The 25,610-nt window shown below is 41.4% G+C and overlaps 1 protein-coding gene across 3 annotated transcripts in view; it reads right to left on the bottom strand.

Annotated features, from left to right (window-relative positions):
- XKR4 (XK related 4) overlaps positions 1-21,894 on the bottom strand; it is a 419,899-nt gene extending 398,005 nt beyond the window's left edge. For all 3 annotated transcript variants that reach the window (XR_009214762.1, XR_009214761.1, XM_058443748.1), the window contains exon 1: positions 20,778-21,894. Coding sequence is in view for 1 of the 3 variants with exons in the window: in XM_058443748.1 (XP_058299731.1) it covers positions 20,778-21,592 (815 nt within the window). In the remaining 2 variants the exon portion in view is untranslated. The remainder of the gene's footprint in view (positions 1-20,777) is intronic.
- Between the last annotated feature and the right edge of the window lie 3,716 nt (positions 21,895-25,610).

Here is a 25,610-nt window from a genome sequence, read left to right on the forward strand (position 1 = left end):
TCCGCATTGTGTTAAGATGAAAGCTTTGAGGAGGGCAGAGAGAGGGTATGGGCCACATTTGAAACAAGAAAACTCACCTTGTTTTAAAGATAGTGGCAAAGCAAAAAAGTAGACCTCGTGGGACTGGTGTACCTAAAAACAGTTTGTGGTGACATGCAGGCAGGTCAAGATTGGGGGGATGCTAGGATTACTCTTGCTATTGATTTTTGTCCAATGAGAATTGTTAACTGTGAAATGTAGTTTCAGAGTCTAAAAAAATGGTGCAAATTTCATCACTTGTTTGCTCTCAGTCCTTAAGAGAAAACAAGAATGGGATCAGCACACTAATAAATCAATAAATCATGGCTGCCACTTGGAGACGCGGGGGTCTCCCCTGTGGGACACACACACAGAGCAGGAGCGTATTACATGGAGGCACGTGTCCGAGGCTGCTTCTGAGAAGGAGCAGTGAAACCAACAGGACCAAAGCTACTTGTTAAGGTCCAGGCCTGTCCTGAGTCTGGGATGGAAGGTACGCCCATTTTCTCAGTGGATAGCTGCTCCTGAGATGTTCTCGAAGGGAACCAACAGGCAGACTTAGACAATGCAGTGTCATCATGGACTGACGGGTTCTGAGCTTCCTGAGCCTATGCTCTGGGCTCAAAGGGAGTGCTGACTGCAGAAATCCACTCCTTCCACCCACTGGCCTGATGCCAGCTGCTAAGCTCAACAAGGAGGCCAGGGGCATGCTTCATGGGAATGTCCTGGGCATCATATGTCTTTTCATTTCTGTGGATGAGTTCACAAGTAAAACAGAGTACCTAGAAATGAGGAATTTACTCTTTTCATGGGAATGAATATAAAGTCCTCTAATAATTTGCTGATTTCCATTTCATTCATTCAATCAATAAATTTGTATTAAATGACATGAACCATATACCATACCACATGCTGGGGATACTACTGTGAGCAAATTAAAGTGTTTCTCTTTCCATGAGGAACACATTTCAGAAAGTGGCAGAATTTAGAAAAGAAACTAACCAGTGTGAGACTAATAAAACCAAGAGTCAATCTGAATCAATAACCCTGCTCCACAGTAAGTGGAAGGTATTAGTAAAGAAGTGCAAGCCAACAAATAAACATCAGGTACAAGTGGGTTCATAGAGGAGCTTGTACACACACCCCATGAAGCTCGATCCACACCCTGCCACTCCGTCTTCACCCATCCTTCCAGTTTACTTTCCTCTCATTCCTAGAAGACCCCCTCCATGTGACCACAGTAAACTCCTCAGGTGACTGCAGGCTTAATTAATCATTTCCTAAACAGAAGGGGAAAAAAAAGGGCAAGCACTTTGCTGCAAGTCACAGCATTTAGAATAGAGTTCATTTGAACAATATTTCATTCAATTGTTATTGCATCTCATGTTTGTCCAGTGGAATTTCAGAGCATTCATCTCTAAATCATGAATGAAGCCCACGAAAACGTGATTCTTTAACATGTGCTCATTCCAAAAACAGAAAGACATGCTCACATACTGACTATTCACAAGTCATTTCATTCTAATCAACAGACTTACAAATTATTTTCACTCCTGAGAAGTAAAAGTCTCAATCCCTTTCAAAGCTAAGAGGCTTCAACCAGATAGAATACTGATTATGTTTAATTAATTTAATAAGGTTTTAGTGTCATTAGCAGCCTTACTAGAATAGTCATAATGCATCATGTAAAATTTTCAGTTTCACAGATATTTGTATAAAATTTTAAAACCAAAAAAAGTTTAACATATATTAACAAATTTGGGAACACAGATTGAAACAAATTTTTATGCAAAATGAAAAGACGTTTCTACTACTTTGACATGTGACACTGACATTTGACACCAAAGTTGTTTCTATACAGTGCAAAGTAAACAAGAAAATTATCCGACTATATAATTTAGGCCAAAAATTATTAATATGGCCATCTTATTTGTTGGCTTTAGTCAGACAAATGAGGATGAAATTTTTAACTCATTATCTGCTTTTAAAAATTACAAAAATAATTCAGCTCAATCCTAGCTAATACTATAACAATTTAAATATAGATTCTGGCAAGGCCTTTTAAAATATTTTTTAAAAAGAAGATTTTCTGCCATTTATATGTACAGTTTCCATTCAGGCCCATTAGAGGCAGAGCCCAAGCGCAGCAGAGGTGAATGAATGAGGCTGCCACCCCAGGGCAACTGTCCAACTCTCAGGCAGAACTCCAAAGTACGTCAAAGGGGTGTGTGTGCATGTGCGTGTGTGTGTAATGTTGTATTTGTGCTGTGCCTTTTTTTCTGTAACATAAAAATTATTTACCTCATAGTTACATTTGTAAAGTAATAATTATACTGAGCAAGTTTAAAAACCCACAAAAATCACTAATTCCCAAGGTACAAAGACAAGTTTTGTTCTAACAGTTTTTTATTTCCCCCATGTGAATCTAGAGAGTTGGTACCAGAACTCAATGTCTACATGTCCAGCAGAATAATTCCATAGAAACTACCTAATCACTGGAATAAATACGATCTTTTACAGTAATTTAAATTTTAATTATTCTATCCATTTCTCATCAAGCATAATTATGTGATCTGTACTATAAAGCATAAATTCTAAATAGCAAACTACTCCCTAATTTTAGTGTGTCTGTAACTTGGACAAGTTCATGGTACCTTAACGCTTTCTAGAATAACATCGTGTGCCCTGGTTCACTACTCTGTTCCCCACCAGAGGGTCATTTGGCACAGGGTAGGTGCTCAGAAGTTGGTAAATGTGGGAATGTGAAATGGTGCAGCCACTTTGGAAGACAGTTTGGTAGTTTCTTACAAAACTAAATGCACTCTTCCCATATAATCTAGCAATCATGCTACTTGGTATCTACCCAAATAAATTGAAAACTTGTGTCCACACAAAACCCTGCATACAGATGTTTATAGCAGCCTTGTTCATAATTGTCATAATTTGGAAGCAACCAAGATGTCCTTCAATAGGTGAAGTGATAAATAAACTGTAGTACATCCAGACAACAGAATATTATTCAGCATTAAAAAGAAATGAGCTGTCAAGCCACAAAAGATATGGAGGAATCCTAAATGCATACTGCTAAGTGAAGGAAGACAATCTGCAAAGGCTACATAATATATGATTCCAACTGCATGACATTTTGGAAAAGGCACAACTTCAGACAGTAAAAACATCAGTCATTGCCAGGAGTTTGTGGGGATGGAGGAAGGTGAATTAGGCAGAGCACAAGGGAGGTTTCAGGCAATGAAACTATTCTATATGATACATCATGATAAATACATGTCATCATATATGTATTTAAAACACAACAAGTGAACCCTAATGTAAACTATGGACTTTAGTTCATGATAATATATCAATATTTTCCATCAATTGTAACAGATGTACCATACTAATGCAAGACGTTAATAATAGGGAAAACTGGAAATGGTGGGTGGGAGAAGGGGAAGAGGGCATATGGGAACTGTCAGTACTTTCCATTCAATTTTTCTGTAAACCGAAAACTTCCCAAATGAAGATATACTGAAATAAAAGGTGCCAGGGGTCTCAAAAGTACCATTTTCTTAAGAATATTTACTGAGCAGTTTCTAACCCATGTTCCCAAAGTATCAAAGACAGAGAATTCACCACATCCTAATAATTTGAATTTCCTGGACCGGTCAGGCACCTATAGCTCACCAACAGAGGTCTTTCCAGGGTAGAGTTCACCTGCCCATAAAACAAACAGAAGTTCATTTCTTAAAGTAAGAAAGGTAAGCCCTACTTAAAGTCAAAATATGTGCTACAGTGAGAGCTTAGGGAACTGAGAAAAGGGAGAATCAAATTTACACCAAACTCCCTTTAGGCTCAACAAGAAACCCATGAATGAATGGCAAAGTCAGTTACCTTTGGCACAGGAGGTTGGTTAAACAGCAGGCTCCATTACCAGGAATCCCTAATTAACTTCTGCTGAGAAATTTCCTAGCTAACTGGAGCTGATTGTGAAAACAAACCCTCCCTCTGACTTGCACACGTGTTCATGCACCATTGTAAAAGTTCAGGGTAGTTATTACTGAGTTGTCACAGGCTCATTAATTATCCACTATACTGTATTTAGCTTTACTCTGGTAAATCTTTTTTAATTGCCCAGCCTGCATTTACAGAGCATCTTTATTTAACATGCTCCCAACTCTGTTTATGTTTATGCCTTTTCCAATATTCATTAAGTAGAGTTCTTAACCAGTACTACCAGAATCTTTAGTAAGAACTCAGCCAAGCCCACTTAAATGCTTTCACTCCACTCATTATGGAGCCTTTTAAAGCTCAGAAGATTTTTCAAGTCCACCCCTCACTCACGCTTCCTTTTCCCCACCTCTGAAGAGTACAGGAGACTTCTTTCTCCAGTATTTTCAAACTGCAATTGATTCTTTCCCACTTTGAAAAGGAAACTGTTTGAAAATACATGTCTGAGTGTGGTCTGTGAGCTTCCCCAACACTCATTGCTGCACATTCCCCAGCACGGCCAACTTCAGATCCCTTAAGAGAGCACCCAAGTTGCTGGTTAGTTTGGCCCCAAACCCCCTTCTCATCTGCTGTCCTTCTCTCCCTCTCCCTTTCCATTTCAGCCCTCTACACAACACAGCAGAAGATACCTTTGCCCATTCCTTTTTTTTCTGCTTAACATTCTCTGAAGTCCCACTTAAAAGCTCCTACCTCTGTGAAACCTTCCCAGCAGGAGTCCCTTCTGGGAGGGACTTCCCAGTCTGACAGTCTCTTCTGGGAGGGACTTCCCAGTCTGGGAGTCCCTTCCCAGACTACGTTCTCTCTGCCGTTGCTGATAATGCAGGGCACCTTTGAGGTATAAACAGTTATAAATGGCAGACTCTTGCAGGACAGTGAATTCCCTGAAGTCAGAGAGCACATTTTAATAACGTGTGCGTGCTCAGAGCCTGCTCACAGTGAATGCTTGGTAAGTATTTATTAAATGAATGAGTGAAGGCATTTTCACTCCACAGTATCTGAGTTTAATTAAATCATGTCTGCTTTTTCCAACACATCCTAACCTATATAACTACATGATCACATATATATATGGAAGAAAATCATGAAAAAAAATAGTGCTATAGATTTTCATGTTTCTTATAGCATATTACTCAGTATCAAAAATCTAAGTAAATTAGAACAAATTTTTATGCCATGAACTTTGAAAAACATATTTAGAAATCACCTAGTCTCTCCAAAAAAACATACTTTGGCAATAAGATCATTTAACTAAAAGAAAAATGATACTGCACAATTATTCATGGAATGCTACAAAAAAATTAAAATAAGGACCAGAATAAAGTTGGTGAGCCCTTTCAACACAAGTCATATTCACTTTGAGAAGGATCTTTTGAACGGAAACAAGGGAATTCTTTTGATTTTTAGAAATGAACATTTGGCATTGTTTATACAAAGACTAGCTGTATCTGATACTGAAAATTTTGAATTGCATGCATTTGAGAATGATGAATCTTCTAGCACTTGCCTATGCTGCACTGTTAGAGTTGGTCCTCTGAGATAGGTCTTAGGAGGTCAGTTTGAAGTATGTCACATAGATATAAATCCTAGTGGCCTCAGAGAGAGAGAGATGTGACTGACAGAGGAGCTTTGCTTGAATGCTTGCAGTAGAATTCATAATTCATGAACATATGTGAGGTAGAATGCTGCTAGTATATGCAAAGCATGACTACATACAAAATGAGGATATAAATACAAGCTAATGATATACTATTCACATAGGAATGGAACCTACTTAGCATTCTTTAGCACTATGCATTTCCCAGTGGAAATAATATGTATTTTACCAGTAGGTATCAAATGAGTTTGACACATTTTAGATAAAACTGACCTATAGTCTCCGTGTTTGAAATCTGTGTGACGTATCAATCCCAGGAGTAGTTTATCAGAAATCTAGCCCAGGTCAATAAAATGTGAATATCAGTCCACATGTAGATATTCAATAAGGTATATAAAAAGAATTGATATTCTCAGTTTAGGTGCCAGTTTTCATAGAACTACAGAACTAGAAAAAATCCGGAAATGATCTGATTTCACTCCCACCCAACATTTTATAGCTGAGAATTTAACAGCACTAAGTGAAGACTCAAATTTGACTCCAACAGCTGGTGGTCACCCTGGTGGTCAGCAGAAAATCCCATAATTGGTCTTAATTAGTTCTCATTGATATCATGGTAAAATTGAACTCATTACCATTTTTAGCACAGTCTGAAAGGTCAAGAAATCCTTCTCCAGGTGAGTCTTGGATTAACCTTGGAATAGTAAGATATAGTGGGAAAAGCATGAGATTTGGAAAAAAAAGTCATGAAAGTGAGCCCAGGTACTTGCTACTTGGTAGCTGTGTGCACTTGAGCAAGTCTCTTGCCCTCTCTGAACTTCAGCTGGTTCATCCTCAGATGGGAATAGCAATAATACCTACCCTGGGAGCCTGATGAGAAGATCAGATGGTTTAATAGAACAAATGTGCATGGCAAGCTACAATAGCACTTACAAAGATTTACTCCTTATCATCATCATCAAGTACTATTTATTAATCCACCAAATAAGCACAGCGTGTCGCTCGGCCTTAAGCAAGGCAGGAAGCAGGGAAGGCAATGAGCTTTACTCATATTAGGGATTTTGTCCCCTGAAGAGTCCATTTTTTACCAGCAGCTAATCTTATTTGCAAAATCCATTAAGTAAACCTGCCTCAGCAGCAAAATAACTCACTGCCCTTTCCCTGGTAACTTCTAGTAAATTCTTATCTAGTATTTTGAAACATTTCACTTTGGATTTCCCTCTTCTCACTCCTCAAAAAGCTCTGACATCATCTAGCTCAGCAATGTCCAATAGAATAGAATAATGCAAGCCACATACACAATTCTAATTTTCTGGTAGCCATATATATAAAGTAAAAGACAACAAGTAAAATGAACTTCCATCATATATTTTTTATTTAACCTGGTATATCCAAAACATTATTTGTTCAACATGAAATCAGAATAAAAATAGTACGATAGATATTATCTTTTTTTTTCACATCAAGTCTTTTAAGATCCCTTGGGTATTTGACACTTAGAACACATCTCAATAGGGACCAGCCCATTTCAAGTGCTCAGCGGGCACAGGTGGGTAGTAGCAACCATATGGAAAGCCACGTGGGGTGACCACACCTACTGAAAGAGGAGACTTAGAAAAATTACCTTAGTAACTCTCCATGGAAACATTTAAGAACACTGAACCAAAAAATCACCTCCCAGCACATAGATGGGGGAGGGAACCCTAGCAAGAAAAGTGACAGCATAGCAACACCAGCTCTTACACGAAAGGGAAATCAGAAAACTACTACTTTGAAAAGAGGCATTTCTGGGAAGGTCATCCATTTCTATCTTGTTTAATGTGAAATAAGGAAATCAATAACATGTCTACACAAATATGCATTTTATAAGGCATCATTCTCATTATCCCTTTATTCTAAACTATAGACACTGACATGTCTTGTCATATTGTCGAATGTTACATTTCTCACGTAGGAAGGCAAATGGTGAAGCATGCCATCAAGCTGAGCCATCCTATTTCTCCTTACAGTAAACCTGTGCCTTGTGGGCCTCAGGGGTCACTGTGAGGAGGGGAATTGCAGGGAGCAGGTTGTTCACCAGAACTCTTTCTGTATTGTCTTATCTAAATATGCAGCTAACTCCTGGCTGGGGCTTAGTCCTTCACACCTGGAGTCCCAGTTCAATTTTCCTCAGTTCTTTCTCCGTGTAGATATAGAGGCTCTTCAGTCTAGGAGATTAAAAGCTAAGGCAGAGGAATGTTCAGAAACCCAGCCTCGCTCTCCACTATCCCTTCCATCCAGCCAGGATACTTTGTCCACCCTCACTACTTTTTTTTCAGAAAAGAAACTTTGTCCACCCTCACTACTTCTTTTTTCAGAAAAATATAAAAATAAGCCCAGAACCAGCCCACTCCACTTCTCTGAGCAAAGACAACCACTATCATGTCTTGGTCAGAGCTCTTCACTCTCTATTCTTGGTGTCTGGTTACTCTGAAGCCAATGGTTCCCTCAGCATCCACCACTATTGTGAAGGCCTGGTCCCTCTCTCACCACCTCCTGTCCACTTTGATGACTCCAGTCCTAATGCCCAAATGACATAAGGTCTGAGTACTGCATAAAACTGTGAGAGGTAGGCAGTCAATGTGCTTAATTATTTTCTTAGAGATTGGTTCTGCAACATAAAACCATAAAATAATGGACTTTTTGTGTGCGTGTGAGATGAAGCTCTGTCACCAGGCTGGAGTGCAGTGGCGCGATCTCAGCTCAGGGCAACCTCTGCCTTCAGGTTCAAGCAATTCTCTTGCCTTAGCCTCCAGAGTAGCTGGCACTACAGGTACGTACCACTATGCCCAGCTAATTCTTGTATTTGAGTAGAGATAGGGTTTCACCATGTTGGCCAGGATGGTCTCGATCTCTTGACCTCGTGATCCGCCCAGCATGGCCTCCCAAAGTGCTGGCATTACAGGCGTGAGCCACCGTGCCCAGCCAATAATGGACTTTTAATAAAGATTTAAATCTTTCACTTCTTTTGCCAATCAAAACATTTCACATTTTGCTTAAAGCATTGTCTATAAGGAGATTCATTTGTGTGTGTGTGTGTGTGTGTGTGTATGCACCTATCGCTGTTAAGTTTCTAAGCAACAACCCTTGCTATACTACACTTGCTATATAACCTAGCTCATACTAGGTGTTTGGTGAGAAAGCCAGTTACAAATATCTGGAGCAACCATATTTCCCATTAACGTCCAGCTCACATTAGCCTTTCTGACCATTTGAGCTGAAATTTCCCTCCTCTGTAGCAGCAGTAGTTATTCCATGCTTTTCAAACTCTAATGTGCATACTAATCACCTGGGCATTTTGCTACAATGCTGGTGGCGATTTGGCAGGGCTAGGGTGGGCCTGAGATTCTGCATGTCTGAGAAGCTCCCAAGAGATGCTGACAGTTTGGCTTTGCAGATTCCACCTTCAGTAACAAGCCCACAGCTCTGTCCTTGGCACACCATCACAAAGAGATTTAGGGGGGATGCCCATGACTAGCCTGCTTTCCTAGTGAGTAGACTTTTTGAAAGCATATTATTTTAATGTATTTTCCTTACTATAATCCTAAGCAGATGTTTGTGGAGTCCATGAATAAAGGGGTTAACACTGGTTGCTTATTTTAGTCATTCTATTCTCAGCAACTGATCTTAGTGACCAGTCAGTGGTTTAGCAGATGAGTTGCTCATGAGCTTGCAGGCAGTTGACGTCCCTGAGTGGGAACCTGCCTGTAGTCTCAGCTCTCTGCCCTCCCCTCAGTTGGAACAGAAGTAGATCTATTGTGAATATAAATCAAATACATTTCTCTTCAGTTTTACATTTTGAAGCATGGGCATGGTTTACTGTCTCGATGTCCTTGATTTCAGATTCTCACCCACCTCTTCAATTAGTAAGCTTATTTCTGGCCTTTGCTTGGATTCCCAGGGTTGGGATGATGTGCTTTGGCCCCATTTGTGATGATGTGCTTTGGCGTTCACCCTCTGGACTCTGACTTCCTGTCCACTTCTGATAACATAAAATTCTCAGTCAAACACGCACAAACTGCTGACCCCACTGGTGCTCTCAATACATTTTTCAAAAGAAGATATATAAGCAGCCAAAAGACATATGAAAAAAATGCTCAACATCACTAATCATCAGAGAAATGCAAATTAAAGTCACAATGAGTACCATCTTACACCAGTTAGAATGGCTATTATTAAAAAGTCAAAAAATAGCAGATGCCTGTGAGGTTGCAGAGAAAAGGGAACGCTTTCATACACTGCTGGCAGGAGTCTAAATTAGTTCAAATATTGTGGAAAGCAGTGTGGCAATCCTTCAAAGAGCTAAAAATAGAACTACCATTTGATCCAGCAATCCCATTTCTGGGTATATACTCAAAGGAATATAAATTGTTCTATCATAAAAACAAATGTGTGTGTATGTTCATTGCAGCACCATTCACAATAGCAAAGGTATAGAATCAACCTAAATGCCCATCAATAGCAGACTGGATAAAGAAAATGTAGTGCATAGATACCACAGAATACTATACAGCCATTAAAAAGAGTAAAATCATGATTTTTGCGGCAACTGGATGGAATTGGAGGTCATTATCCTAAGTGAAATGACATAAACAGAAAGTCAAAAAACACATGTTCTCACTTATAAGTGGGAGCTAAACAATGGGTACACATGGACATACAGAGTGGAATAACAGACACTGGAGACTCCAAAAGGTGGGAGGGTGGAAGGGGTATGAGGAATGAAATGCCACCTATTGGGTACAATGTTCACTCTTTGGGTGACAGGTACACTAAAAGCCCAAACTTCACCACTACACAATGTATCCATGTAACACAACTGTACATGCACCCAGTTAATCTATAAAAATTAAATAAATATATATCAAGTTGACCTCATAAACCTGACCATTATCACAGCTCAAAAGTTTTTCTTTCTTTGCCCCTGGGACAAACTCATCTAACAGGAGCTTGGCCTGGCTGGTGAAGCCCTGCTTTAAGCTTAGCTGTGATGTATCTCATAATGGAGGTCAGTATGATTTTCCTACTCCTTCTAAGAACTGAAAATCTGCTCTCTGATGGTAGAATAAAAGTATTTCTTTTTGTTCATTTCTCTCAGGGCTGAATTTTTCTTCCACTAGCTAACAGATGCATGCCTTATGGACAACATGCTACATTCCTATTAGCAGATTAGAGAAGGCAACACAGTGATATTTTCTAGAGTATCTGGACATGCTTGTTAGATAAAACCTTCAGGCTTCCTCCCTCTTTCTCATTTGATTCCAACCTTATTTCAAAGTAGGTAGATATTATATCCTTAAATAATTGTAACTGTTTATGACTTTTCAGAAGTAAGAACTCAACTAATATTTGTGCTTTCCTTAGGATTGGGTAAAGAAACCCACATCCCTCTAGAACTCAAGTTTTCAAACCTAGCCATCACCCCGTCAGGAAAAAAATCCCACAAGGTATATATTTGTGACCGCCACTTTTAAGAGTAGTAGATTTCCTGGAAATACAAAACTTTATTGAGACATGCCTCTTAATTTATGTTATAATAACAAGTTCAGGTATTATAAACTGTTTGGGACAGTCTTCTGGAATTAGCCTACATTTTAAAAATGGATTGTTATTAATTTTACTCTTGCAAAACAGGAAGTTAATTAATGAGCTGAAAGTCTATCAAAACAAAAAAGCCTTTACAAATCCTTTCCTTGCTTCACTAAAGGATCATTTCCTCATTGTTACTGTCACATTGATACAGTGACTATGCCATGAACTAATGATAGAAGTTATAGGGAATCATTTAGTTGCTGTTATTGCTACAATTGCTACTTTTGCTTTGATTATGGACTATCTGCTACCAAAAAAAAAAACCTGAAAAGTAAAGAATTCAGCCCCAGACTGAGATCTTTATTCATGACTATTATCTGTACTGCAGATAAAGGAAGTCAGACTGCTTTCACATGGATGAAATCTGTCAGACTGGTGATTCAGAAAGGCAACTTTGTCCTTCTTAAATAGAATGGACTTGAGGGGAAGTCAAACCAGTAATCTCAAGTCTTTTTCAAGTGGTGTTCACTATAGATCCTACTTCTATATGTGCATGATTCTCTGTTTGACTCATCGTTACTCACCCCACACAATGCCCACTGCTCTGTTTATATAAAAGGATTCCCCAACAGGGAAATATGGCATGTGTATAAATTAAACAAAAGAAGTAGAACTGATTCAAACAGCCTACTTATTAATCACAAAGATGAGAAAATAGTTTGACATACTTTGTGCAGATAATTTTAAAGCAGATACTTAAGGTTTTTAAAAATTTTAAATCTGAAATGTTGGCATGGGGTTAAAAATCGTTCAGCTTCACATCAGATTTCTAAGAACCTAGAATCCAGGGAATTCCTATCCCCAGGGAATTCTCAGGGACGGCTAATGCAATGCTCTGTTCTTCTAGCAGAGTGCACCATATCCCTATTTTTAACAAGGATAGGCCTGGATGTCATATCTTTGTTTTAAATCCAATTTTAAATCTAATTTTCAGAATATTAAATCAGTGACAGTGTAACCCAGGACAAGCTTTTAATTTAAAAGCAAATCTAGCTCTGGCAACCATTTTCCTCATTGACATAATGGATAGTTCTTTCAAGCCTGTGAAGCGTTGTTCTTATTTGTTAATCACAGCACTCCAGCTGTGCATACCTCACCACATGAAATCTAGATGGCAATTTTAGCTTCTCCAGTCTATATGGTATATATCTTAGAATCAGTGACATGGAAGACTTTTGACATCATTTCGAATATGTAGATATGTGTTTTTAATGAAAATTGTTTTATTTGATTATAGCTAAAATTTGGAAATGACATAAGGTTAATTGCATTATATAAATACGCTTAAGACTCTCTATGAATCATGCCAGTTCCTGGGAGTTTAGACACTAATATTATCAACCCTGGAAAGTCCCTTGTGCATCCCCTTGGACTTACATAAACAGAGAAAGCCTACAACAGTGGCCTTAGAACACCTGTAGACATTCTAGTGCATACACCCTAGGTACTAGGCAAGTGAAAAGAATGTATAATAAGAGCAGAATCAGAACTTTAGACCTGGAAAGAACCTAGGATATTATTTTTAACCAATCACATCATACAGATAGAAAATTAAGACCCAGAAGGAGGAAACCAAAAGAAGACCTAGTCTATGAAGCTCCAGGAGCTGGGCCATGTGTGTCATCTACACTCACAATGGCACATGACCCAGAGCAGTTAGATAGCCTGCCTGGAATCTGCTGCTATTGGAGACCAAATCATATCTTCTGATACCCCATATTTAGTCCAATTCCCAAAAGGACAGATGCCTCTTTAAATAAGCTTTATCACTGACATTCTAACTGTGACCCTCTCTGTCTATTTTAGGGTTAAAAAAGATCTAATGGTGTCACTCAGACCACCTCAGGGGTTTCTGGACTGATTCATTTTCCTTTTAATCTTTCTGTAGTTTCTCCTACAATCAGCAATCTGTATCAGTTCTAGACATATACTAGATGTAGAATTGATGTTTTATGATGATAAGAATTACAGTGATGATGGTGGCGGTGGTGGTAGTAACAGTGGAGGCTGCAAACGTTTTGAGCAGACTGAAGCATAAAAAATACCAAAAATTCTTCCATATATATTTTCAGACAGTCAAGTATAGGTAAGAATTCAATGAAAAATACCTATCAGATAGCTTCTCCACCCTGACTATTCTATCAGCAAAACCAGGAATACAAAGCTGGGCTTCTAGCTGCATTTTTCTCAGAGTGTAACTAGCGATTCACAAAATTTACCCCTATTTTCCCAACACTAGTAATCTAAAAAAAGAGCTGGGGTGATTTTTCCTATCCTTCCCAGATGACATGGCACCTTTTCTGATTCACCGCACCATCAGAATCTCAGAGAAGGCACTAAGTAGCAAATTTAGCTACACTTTCATCAAGAAGAAAGAATAGTGCCTGGGTTCTATTCACAGATCAGTAGATATTCACTGAGTATGTATTATTTTACCTTGAGTTCCGCAACCACTAGACTAACTTCATGAGAACTTGCCATGGTCTTCCTTCCTGACCAGCTATGCTGTCACTTACCAAGGACACCATCATGCTGTTGGGATGAGGTCACTTGTTATGGTGGTCAGAATCATGCAATGCCATTTAAGTGAATATTTCTTATAGAGTATTATTAAATATAATTTTCCCTAAATTCCAACAACAATTACACATTACAAGATCACACCTGATAAAACACTCCCTCCTGACTAGCACCATACTGAGCCTTTTATGTGAAAATGCATAAGAATAATAAATCCAACTCTAATCTCTAGTCTTGCTTCCATAGGTCCAGTTAGTTGTTCCACACAAATTTCTAAAGTAAGTAAAGAAATGTATTAATCAGATTAGCCAGTAAGTCCATGTGAAGGAGAATCAGTCCACTATTTGTTAGACAGTGACTGGTGTTACTTAAATTCATAGGTGGACTATATCATTCAAACTGTAACATATAAAACATATTTACTAGCAAGTTGTGTGCTTGGATACTCAATCATGAAGAAACATTTTGTAAGAGATTGAGCAAAGACTTTCAAAGCTATTGCTCCAAGGATTTGTGGACATTGTTCAAAACTGATAGTATACATGTATATAGATGCTACACATTCAACTGTTCTGTTAAGTTAGTCTGTTGGGGAGTAATAAGTATAAAAATATTTACCCTTGTGAAGTAAACACCTCACAGTTCAAGTGAATGGAAGAAATTTACAACCTTTGCACTAGTTATTACAAAGATACCACATAGATATACCCACCACAGAGATTTATACATAAATTATTCCAATTCATACAGAAACCCAGGTAAATGCACAAGGAGCTGTCTGATTGTGTGTGGATTTATACCTGTCAGCTAACTCAGAGATCTTGATGCCAAAGCCAGCACTCAGGGGTAGCATATGGATTTGTGATGCTGCAGGGAAGATACTGAGTCTATAAACCAACGAATAGATTTTAAAGTGGCACAATTACAGTGTTGCACGAAAATGCATTCTACTTCTTTCATCCACAAAAAAGCAAAGGTTAGTCTACTATGTTTGGAGCAGCATGTTATGATGGAGATTATCACAAAATCTCAGAGCTGGAAGATGATCTTCTAGTACAACCCTCTGTATGAGAGTTAGTCTCTCTACCACATCTCTACCTAATTTTCCTGACTATGCTTAGACACTCCAGTGATGGAAAACTCACTGCTTCTAAGGAAGCCCAGTTGATCGGCGGCGATCGGCGGCTATCTTCGACTACTAAAAAAATTCTTCCTTCCATCAGTTCAAAATCTCTTCCTATAGGTCCCACTCATTTTGTCCCAGGGGGCCTACACAAAAGTCCAATGCCTCTTCCATGTTACAACAGTTCAGTACTTACTACGGAGCTCTCAAGTTTTCGGGCTTCTCTTCTACCTCATCACCCTCATTACCATCAGCCATTTACAATGTTGCTTTCACCCCTCCCATATCAGTATTGAGTTCTAGCTTAAAATCTGTCCAGAAATATATGACCCAAGGAGGAAAACAATGAAAATTCTCTCTCTCAATTTCCACATCTGCCAACATAGAAGTGCTACCTCCAAGATCGTTCAAAGGTTGAAATAAGAAATAGAACATAGACGCTTTCTGGACAGTTAAACGTGACGAATAAACATAAGGAATATATTTCTATGGATCAGAAGAACTAACTTTCAATAAGGTAAAAACCACTGTATCCTAAGAAAATAACTCTTCAAATAGTAACACCAAAGAAAGTTTTGTCAATAATTTAGTATAAATACAATTAAAACTTTCAACCAACTTGTTTTTCTGAAAAATGACTCCCCCATCATAATGGGTATATTTACATGTCCCAAAGACATCGAAACTCAAAGCCTGTGAAGCCAATGGATTTCTATGAATGATAGAGATGTGACTGAATCAGAGATGAACAATGACATAGCCTCTGAAGCTTTCAACTTTCTGCCATTCCTTTGAATAAAACAGTGTTTTAACACTTTTGTTAACAATCCTCACCCCCTATAATCCTTCACGACTCCTTCATGCCTTCAAAATACAATATAAATTCCTTTCATTATCTGGCCCAACTAGTTCTTCATCTTCATCTCTAGCTATTCTCCCTCCCTCGCTCCATATGTAGAGCATGCACTTAACCTGCCTTGTTCTTTCTTGCCTCTCTGCCTTTACACATTGCATCCAGGGCTCTAAAGCCAATGTCCCACTTTACTCAGAAAGCAGATTTTTCTCATTCCTCAAACCTTTGCTCAGATATCCCCTCTTCCACAGACTCTTACCTGAACCATCAAGGCAGTTTGCATTTCCTGTTTCTATCGTAGTGCTTATTTTCTTCTATTGAGATGGTCTACTGACTTTTCTGTCTTCCCCATTAGAGAGTAGATTCCTTGAAATATATATATGTTATTCGTCTTGGAATAATTAGTAACCAGCACAGTGCCTTGCACTTAGCTGTGCTCAGTGTGTGTTGAATGACTAATTAATTTATATGTATAGAGAGGAAATACATACATGCAGAAAATAACCATTTGATAAACTCAGTAAATGGCACCAATCTTGCCTAATCTATATCAGAATTCAGGACTAACTCAGAATCGAAAACCACCTTTTTTAATAGTCAAAGGTGTAACCTATATCCTCCTTAGTTTTTCTACCCATTCCTTATCTCCAGAACCTCTTTATCATTTGCAAATAACTTTTCACATATTCACATACATTATGCCATGTAATCATTAAAACTACTACGAGATCATGTTCCTTAGCTGGGATTTAATAAAACAACCTCAGTATGTCCAAATGGTATAGTAAGTTAGGCAATGAACTGAGAGTTCAAAGAGTTGAGCTCAAGTCTCTGTTTTACTGTTTAACTACTGGTGTGTTATTGGAAAGATCCCCTAATCCATCTAAACTGCAGCTCCCTTTCCCACTTTGCCATCCACAGTGAAGGTAAATTGTTATTTGTATACATTGTTGTCATTATTATCCGAGTTGGCATTTGGAGGTAGCCAGTTCAGCCAGAAAAAGCATAGACTGTATGGTAAAACGGGCCCCGTTTTTAATCCTAACTACACTACATAATAGTTGTGTGACCCTATTAAGAGGTTAAGCCACTTACTTAACCTCTCTGAGCCAGTTTTCTCACATATACAGACACTAATAATTTCCTTTTAGGTTATTTTAAAATGTAGATGACATAAAAAGTAGAAAAAAACATTTGTATATTTTTAAAGTGCCAATAAAATTGTTATTATTTTTGTTTGGCCAGTTTTAAGAATGGCATGTTTATCAAAGTGCTTTGCACGCATCATTATAAGAATATTTAATAGCTGTGCCTTTAAAAACTTACTGATAACTGTACCTTAGCTTATAAAACGCTCTGAGAAGTCCTGCTGTAGAGAGATCTGTTTAACTTTGTCTAATCTGTCATTTTCCCAACTTATTTGAACACGGGACACAATCAGTGCCTTCTGGAATAGCAAGCATGACAAGAGCAGAAAAAACTGCGTTTTCCTCACATTTTTCCCAGATGACTCTCATGATGGAGACTCAAAAACAAAACCCAAAAGAGTAAGAATAGTGAAAATGCTCCCCGCTCTACCATCCACTGACTTATTATTTACAATGTGCATATTTTCCAGAAAACAATTAACTATGTACATACATACATAGGAGAAATTCAGGTAGAGTTTTAAGAGTAAACTTCATAATTTCTGAAGGAAAAAGACATTTGGATGCAATTGATCAAAAGCATGAGGACTAAAAACTGTTCTCTTGGGGAATTTGTAATTCCCACTGGCTAAACTGCACTCTTAGTAATTTCTGGAATCATATGAGAAAAATAAGAAAGGAAAGTACTTTTGCATTCATTCACAGACACAGTTCCTTTAAAGTCATAATTGCTCTTTTCACATGGTAGCAGAAATTCACTTTATTATTTCAAATAGTTCTTTCCCAGGCTCACCTCCTGCGACTTTAAAAGCTGCCATTAATTTCCCATTAGTAAACTTTAATTAAAATGAATATGTATCATTGCTTTTAGCAGTTGCATTGTAACACATGTATAAATACATGCAAATCTTATCCACAATGTTTCAATGGCTATTTCTAAACAAGCAAATGCTTTGATGTTATTTCAAAAGACTGTATTTAGAGAAAGCTTTTAGAATCTGGTCCTTCCCTAAAATAATTAGAATTTCATAGAAACACAAGAAGCAGTTACCAACCTAGCTAAAATCTATTTTATTGATCCCAGAAAGTAGCATGTTAAAACATGAATAATGACCTCTGTGCCTTGAACCACTCAGTACTCTGGTGTTTCTGCAATAATTGTGTATAATGTATTGAAAAGAAAAGCTAGAAGGGGCAGAGGGAAGCTTCTAATTTAAGGAATCATAGTGAGTCTAATAGAAAAATCTGAGATGAGTTGCACTTTGTCGGCTTATTATCAAAGATGCATCTACTCCCCCAAAGTTCCATACAAACGTTCGACACTCAGAGAAATAAAAACATACTAGAGCGCATCTGAGTGTTAAGTTCCATAAGCTTTCTTATCTCTTTCCAACTTCCTACATTAGGCTAAAGTTTTGTTTTTTTGAAAAATATACTTCATAAACAGAAAATGATGCTGATTAGTCTTAGATCATGCTTTCACCAGATTACTCTGGCATCCCCCAAATATTTTAACCAGAATCTGAGAATAGTTAGATTAGATGATAATTCAAACTTATCTACTAAACACATTATTCTGAAAATGTTGACAAATATTTCCAGAATATTATATCTGATAATATTTCCAACCACAATATTCCTCCTAGATGATCACATATTACCAGTATTAACTTCAAAGCCTCTAAGGAAAATACTATAGAAATGCTTAACTAAAAGGAGCCATGTGTGACCACAGTTTCTCCACGTCTGGGGTCAGTTAGTGCATTTGTCTGACAGCCCGCGGTTTTCTTTCTGCATTCAAACCTTACCCTTCTATCCCTTCTCTCCCCGCCCCCACTCCCTACCTCTGCAATAACTTTCTGTATGACAAGTTGGCCCAGTGGCTATGGTCTCTCTGACATGTTTTTAGGCTCATATCTTTTCCTAATTATTTCTCACACTATGTATATTATTCCCCGAGAAAATTAAGAATCATTTTTCAATTGGGGAGATGTTTGGTTTAGAAGGTATAATAAACACAACTATAATTAAAAGGACTTCCTCGGTTCACAGAATTTAATATCAGATTTTTCATAAAGAATCAATCTGTAAAAAAAATTACAGTTTTTCAGTTAATAGCACAGAGAAGTATTTGAATTACTTACGTAAGTCTAGAAACTTGAAAGGTGGTTAAAATTAAGTGATTTCCAAATCTTGATAAAGTTTGAAAAAGTTAACAAATGGAATGTTAAGCTTAATTTACCAAATTATCAGATTAGAAATGCTAATCAGATGCATCCTAGCCACTCAGTAATTTCAGTAATTAAATTAAGCACTTAAGTCCTTCATCATACTTGAAGAGCATCAAGCTATAAGTCTTCCCAATAGTCATCCATGGGAAATATAGCTATCACATTTAACTAGCATTTCAAAAAGTTACTTTGAGTTCAAAATATGTATGAAGGTTTCCAACATCAATTTGTCTGACTGCATATCAAATATCACTTTACCAGAAAGTATGTGCTTGAAAAAAAAAAAAGTTTCACAATCTGAAAGGTCACCATCTATGGCAATGTTCAGTCTGCTTTACAAAGCTCTGGTCCCAGGAAAGGTTGTGAAATCGCCACACTTGCTCTTCTCAGGTGAAAATATGGTTGTTCATCATAAATAAAAAGAAGTTTGTGGTTCTATTCCACAAATCCTCTAACTTGTTTCCACAGGGGATACTTCGGCATAGTCAACAACTCATATCTTTTATCACAGAAATAGCCACAAATAAAATTGAAGAAGAGCACCAGTACCACAGAGTGCAGTCCCATATTGGTGTACTTTCTAGGAATTGTCCTCATTTCGCTTATACCACCTGTTTACTAAGTTATTTTAAAACCAAAAGAGCTCTGACATGTTAGAATCTATAGACTTCCATACAAGTAATTTTTATAGATGTAAAATATTGCTTCAAAATCTGCTAGTAACATATAAAAGTCAAAAGAATGTATTCCTGAGAATACTATTTCATTCTGCTCCTAAGTCCATGCAGTGACTGTTCAAGTGGTGGTTTCCCTCTGCCCAAGTTTAGCCTTGTATTCCAGTTTATAACTGAAGTGATCCCTGTGTAAAAAGACTTGGTAGATCAGATGACAAGTAGCAAAGTAGCCAACGAAGATGCCAAGTACGACTAAAGTTAACATGGTGCCCCACCCCTTTTCCAAAGGCTTGTAATTATATGAGAAATTAGATATGGAGATATTGCAAAATAATCAGAAAGGGCACTCTAAAAGTAAGTCTGGGCCCCGTAAAGTTTACTGACTCATGCTCGGAGAGATATATATATATATATAAATGTAAAGTCATTTGCCTATTAGGATCTTTACTTTGAGCAAAGCACTTCTCCAGCAGTGATCATTAATATGTGGGTACTTTTGAGCAGCAGCAACTCCCATTTCACTAGAATTAGTAATTTTTTTTTTCCCAGGGAACAAAAGAAACCATCCAAATGGCAACACACACCTCAAATTCAATATAATAATAAAGGAATTTTAGAAGATGTGACAGGAACCCTCTCCTACTCACTGAAACAATATCACTAAAAATGGGGAAGGGGGGAGGGGGGTTGTGGCATGCCAAGAGCGAGAAGCCAGTGAGGCAGAGTGGGAAGACAGAAGGGATGAGGTGATCGAAACCACTTTGCTGTCCTTCCCTTGCTTCTCATTTCCCTCCCACCCTAGACTGAGATTGCAGATTTTAAAAATGCAAGCCCCAGTTCAAAAGAAACCCAAAAAATTGGAAGAGTGTGACTAGGGTTACTACCAAAGCAACCCGGAAAGATTTCCGTGCAAAAGCAAAGCAGTGGGGATGTAGTAGCAGCAGCAAGCCTCCCTCTTCCCCCACCCATTACAGTACCTCCAGATTTGCCCGAGCTGCAAGATGTGGATGAGTGACTGCAGGAGCCAGATGCAGAAGGAGCAGGACGCAGACCTGTGCTTGCCACTGGCCCGGGTAGCCCCGCTGCTGTTGCTGCCGCTGCTGGCCGCGGCGATGTTGCTCTTGCTGGCGTTAGATGCTTGCCTTTGCGGCGTGGAAGGACGAGCCTCGCCTTCCCCGGCTGCAGACCCACCGCCGACCACCGTCTTGCAATCGGCTCCAGGCTGCGGGCAGCTGGAGGCAGCAGCGGCCGTGGCGCTGTCCTCGGTGCTGAAATCGTGCACAAACCAGCGGAAGCTGAACACTTGCACCGACAGCGAGCCGAGCACCACGAAGAAGAGCGTGAGCCCGAACCACCAGCGCTGGCCGCGCAGGTAGTAGTCCACGGCGAGCCAGACGTCTGTTCCCACATCCGCGAAGTACACGGCCACGGCGGCCAGGATCCAGAGGCAGTCCCACAGTGAGTAGCGCCGCTGTTCCCTGCCCAGGCGCAGGCACAGCGCCGCCGAGCCCGCCCCGCCGCCGCCCGGGCCGGCGACGCCGCCGGAGCCGCCGGAGCCGCCCGAGCCCCCGGAGCCGCCGCTCCCGGCGCAGCAGCAGCAGCAGCGCGAGCAGCCGCCGCCGTCCGGGCAACAGCCGCCCCCGGCCGCCTCCTCGTCCTCGGCTACCGACCCCGACGGCAAGCCTGGAGCCAATCCCTGCACCGAGCCCGAGTGGTCCGAGTTCTGCAGCGGGGTGAACGCCACGTCGCTGCTTTTCTTCATTTTCAGCCTCCCGTCTGATTTAGCGGCCATGATGCCTCCACACCGGAGGAGAGCCCTTCTTTATCTGACACCTTTCCCCGCTGTCTCCTCCTCCCGCCACCTCCTCGCCTCGCCCCGGCTTCCCTCCTAGGCGGTGCGGCTCCCCCTCCTCCTGCTCCTGCGCCGGCTCGCCCGCCGCCGCCCGCCGGGCTGGGCGCTGGGCCGGGCTAGCCGCGCGCCTGGGGCCGGCAGGAGCGCCGCCTGGCTGCCTGCGCGGAGCCAAGCTGCTCGCGGCGCCCCGCGCGCGCCCCTGCCCGCCGCCCGCGCTCCTCGCCGTCCCGGCTTCGCTGCTGCCGCCCGAGCCGCCGCCGCCAGCAGCAGGAGCAGCAGCGGCCGCCGCGGCGCTCCTCGGACCTGCACATTCCTCTCCTCCCCTCGCGCGCGCTCCCTCCTCCCGCTTCCTCTCCTCCACCAGCTGACTCCGAGGGAGAGGATGACCTCATCCCTTCTCTTCCAGCTGCCGTCGCTCCCACCCTGGCTCGGGAGGGGCGAGGGAGGAGGAGGGACCCGGAGGAGGGGCCGGGACCGAGAGGAGCGGCGGGCGGGGGTTGGGGGGACTGCCCTGGCGGGTCCCAAGGGCCAGGAGGAGCGGCCAAGGGGGCCTGAGGGTGACAGTCGAAGGCCCCCACTCCCGGGATTTCGGAACGCTGGGTGGATTTGAGCGACACTGGGGGAGGGGGAGGAGCGCGCTGAGAGGAGGGGTCCCTGCGTGCAGCCCTCGCGGAGGACGGCGGAGAGTGGGCACGGACGGGTGTGGCGGCAGCAAGGGCCAGGGAGGCGCAGGCCTCTTTGTATTCCGCTCGGAGCCGCCAGCACCTGGAAAAGGGCTGGGAGCGCCGCTCTGGCCGACGATGGTGGGGAGAATGGGTGTAACTCGGGCGCCCGGGCTCAGAGGCCAGCAGCGGCAGTGGGCGTGCCCGGCCTTGCCTGGGAGTGCAGGGGAGAGAAAGGCGTGCGGGGCTCGAAGCGCAGAGCCTGGTGCCGCGCCGGCAGCTGAGGGCGGGCAGGTCCGCGGGGAGCCCCGAGCCAGCGCCCTCGGTGGAGGCAGCCGGCATTCCGAGGACTCCCGGCTTCTCCGGCGGGCGGGGGTGCCCGAGCTCAGGCAGGTGCGGAGGCGCACCCGCCCTCCGCGGCCCAGGCCCCTGCCCGACGCCGGGGTCGCTCGCACGCTCTCGGCGGCTGGAAAGCTCTGAGCTGGGAGGAGCGGCAGCCCAGTGGGCACCACATCGGCCCTCGAGGCGTCCTGCGGCAGGTGGGAAGCGCAGCACCCCTGGCGGCAGCGCGGGGCGCGGTGGGGCGGTGGGGCGCGGCCGGCAGCCGCGGGAAACCGAGTGCCACCCCACCCCTGGCCCGCGGGCAGGGAGTGGCGGAGCCCGGAGCAGGCGCCACCTCCCTTACTCCCTACTCCAAAACTAGAAATACCCTCTCTTAAAGCTATAGGGATTGCAAACTAGCTTTGTGGTCCCACAACTCCAGAAATGACTGGAAAAAATTAAATCTGTGATCGGAGTGATTCAAGGAGAATGCAAAATATGTTGTGGTTTTAAGAGATTTTTAAAACCTCAATAAAATATAGGATCTTCATTTTTTTAATAAGGAAACAAGCTTTGATTTGTCTCACTTAGCTTTTGCAAATGTAAGAAATAGAGTGTAATTCTTAAATTATACTGTGACTCACATACTTTTAAGAGCGGAGGTAAGTGAGGCAACAGGAGTTACACTGCCACTAAGAGCACCAGTTGGATCTTCTAAATCAGGAGGCAAACCATGACACCCCCCAACCACCCCCACTTCTCTGTGGTGGGCGCCAGGTGAGTTCGAACTAGTACACGGTGCCATTCTTAATGAGTAACATTATGAAATAAAAGTGCACGGATTTCTCTGCACGTGGAAAGAGCCGCCTCACGCATTGTGTGCTACATATCACGGGCTGTGTCATCACCAACCTGGATAAAGTGGAATTTGCCCCACGCTCTGGATTCATTGCCTTTTATTCTCACAGACTGGTGCCCAGCACCCTCCCTTGGTTGGCCTTGACCTGACATTTTGGCAGGAGGGTGTTGAGTCATAGAGTCTCTACACCATTACATGGCATGTACAAATCCGGTATTTCTATTGAAAGGAATAGCCAAGTGATGGCTGAGGGGCAACACAGTCCCACTAAGATGCTTAGTATGCCAGGCAAGCGGGTATATTTTTAAATCCAGCTTTAAAATTGGGTCTTCTTGGAGTAGAAGAATCCTTTTTTTGGAAAACACCCTGATTCTATTTCTCCGGAGTCCAAATCTAAGATTCCATCTCCAGGGTGCTACTGCTGATCTTACTCTGTGCCAAACCATTAGGGAGAGAAATGATCTCTTAGGTAACTGGGTCCTAAGGGATGGAGTGTATTCTAGGTTAAATGCAGTGTCTTAAATTGCACCAGGCATGAAAAGGCCCTGCAGAGTATCTGAGGTGCTGAAGACCTGGGGCTGACTAAAGGTTCCCCTAAGGACGTTTCTTATTCGACTGTATCCTCTGCACCTGACACAGCACATGCACAGACTATTTGCTCAATAAATATTAGTTGAGTGAATGCATGAATTTATAGAAAGAACATTCCATGACAGGAAGAATGCTGCATTCTGTGCTAACGAATGTTCCCATGGAAACATAGGAATTACGAAACTTTTTATGTTAGGTTCTAAAAAGAAATAACTAGTAACAGTTTCTTTATTAATACATTTATTCAAAAGTCTCTTTAAGGTTGCTGTCTGAACCATATCTGGAAAGTAATGGTGATGCGTAGTTAGTGGCAGGAGTTTACAAGCAGGAGGTCAGAGGATGAGCTTCACATCCAGGCTTTGCTAATTACTGGCCCCATGATCCTAGCAAATTAACACACAGGATTAATATGAGGATTAGATGAGATCATGTATATTACGGGGCTTTGTATACAATACTGTTCTCAAGAGTCTCTAATCTCATAAGTTTAGTAATCACATTTTAGGATACAGATTTTAATAGTACTTGCTCTATCATAATCATTGCACCTGTCAAGGCAGGTGGACATAATGGTTGCAAGCTCAGAGTTTGAATTTATCTTTGTGCATGTTATTTAACTTCCCTGTCCCTCATGCTAATCGTTTGTTAAATAGAGACAATAATGATCTCTAGAATTCGGTCTTGTTGCCAGAAACAAATACTAATACTAATAACAAGGAGGCATGTGAACTGTTTAACGCTGTATCCAGCACACTCCACACACAACATTCCGTTAATATCTTTCCTGTTTCTTCCAGCTCCCTCATGTCTTCTGGCTTCTAAACTTTTGTGTTTAGCTCTCCAACTCTACTTAAAACTAGAGTTCCTCAAAACACAGTCCTTGGACTACCTGCATCACAATCAGTTGTTGTTTCTTACAGATTCCTGGTGTATCAGAAATGTGATCTCTCCATCAATGATTTTGTCTTCCATCCAATCTGAGAGATTTATTCTCGTTGTATAACCCAGGGGTCCTCAATTCCTGGGCCATAAACTGGTATAAGTCAGTGGCCTGTTAGGAACTGGGCCACACAGCAGGAGGTGAGCTGTGGCAGGCAGGGTGAAATTACCACCTGAGCTCTGCCTCCTGTCAGATCCGCGGAGCCATTAGATTCTCATGGGAGTGCAACCCCTATTGTGAACTGCACATTGAAGGGATCTAGGTTGTGTCCTCCTCGTGCGAATCTAACAAATGCCTGATGATCTGAGGTGGAACAGTTTCATCCCAAAACCATCCCCCCAACAACCTCAATGGAAAAATTGTCTTCCACAAAACCGGTCCCTACTTCCAAAAGGGTTGGGGACAGCTGGTATAACCTAAACCTTAGCATTACTCAACAGCTTCATAGTCTCCACTTTACATACCTCACGCTCTGATTAACCCCTCCTAACTCATGAGCTCACTCTCTCCTGTACGCCTGGACCTGTTTTCTACCTCATTTTCATGTCCCTTAACCCCTTCATGCCCCACCCTTTCTTACACGAT

Source organism: Hylobates moloch, unplaced genomic scaffold (genome assembly GCF_009828535.3).
Source record: "Hylobates moloch isolate HMO894 unplaced genomic scaffold, HMol_V3 SCAFFOLD_9, whole genome shotgun sequence".
Taxonomy (NCBI): Eukaryota; Metazoa; Chordata; class Mammalia; order Primates; family Hylobatidae; genus Hylobates; species Hylobates moloch.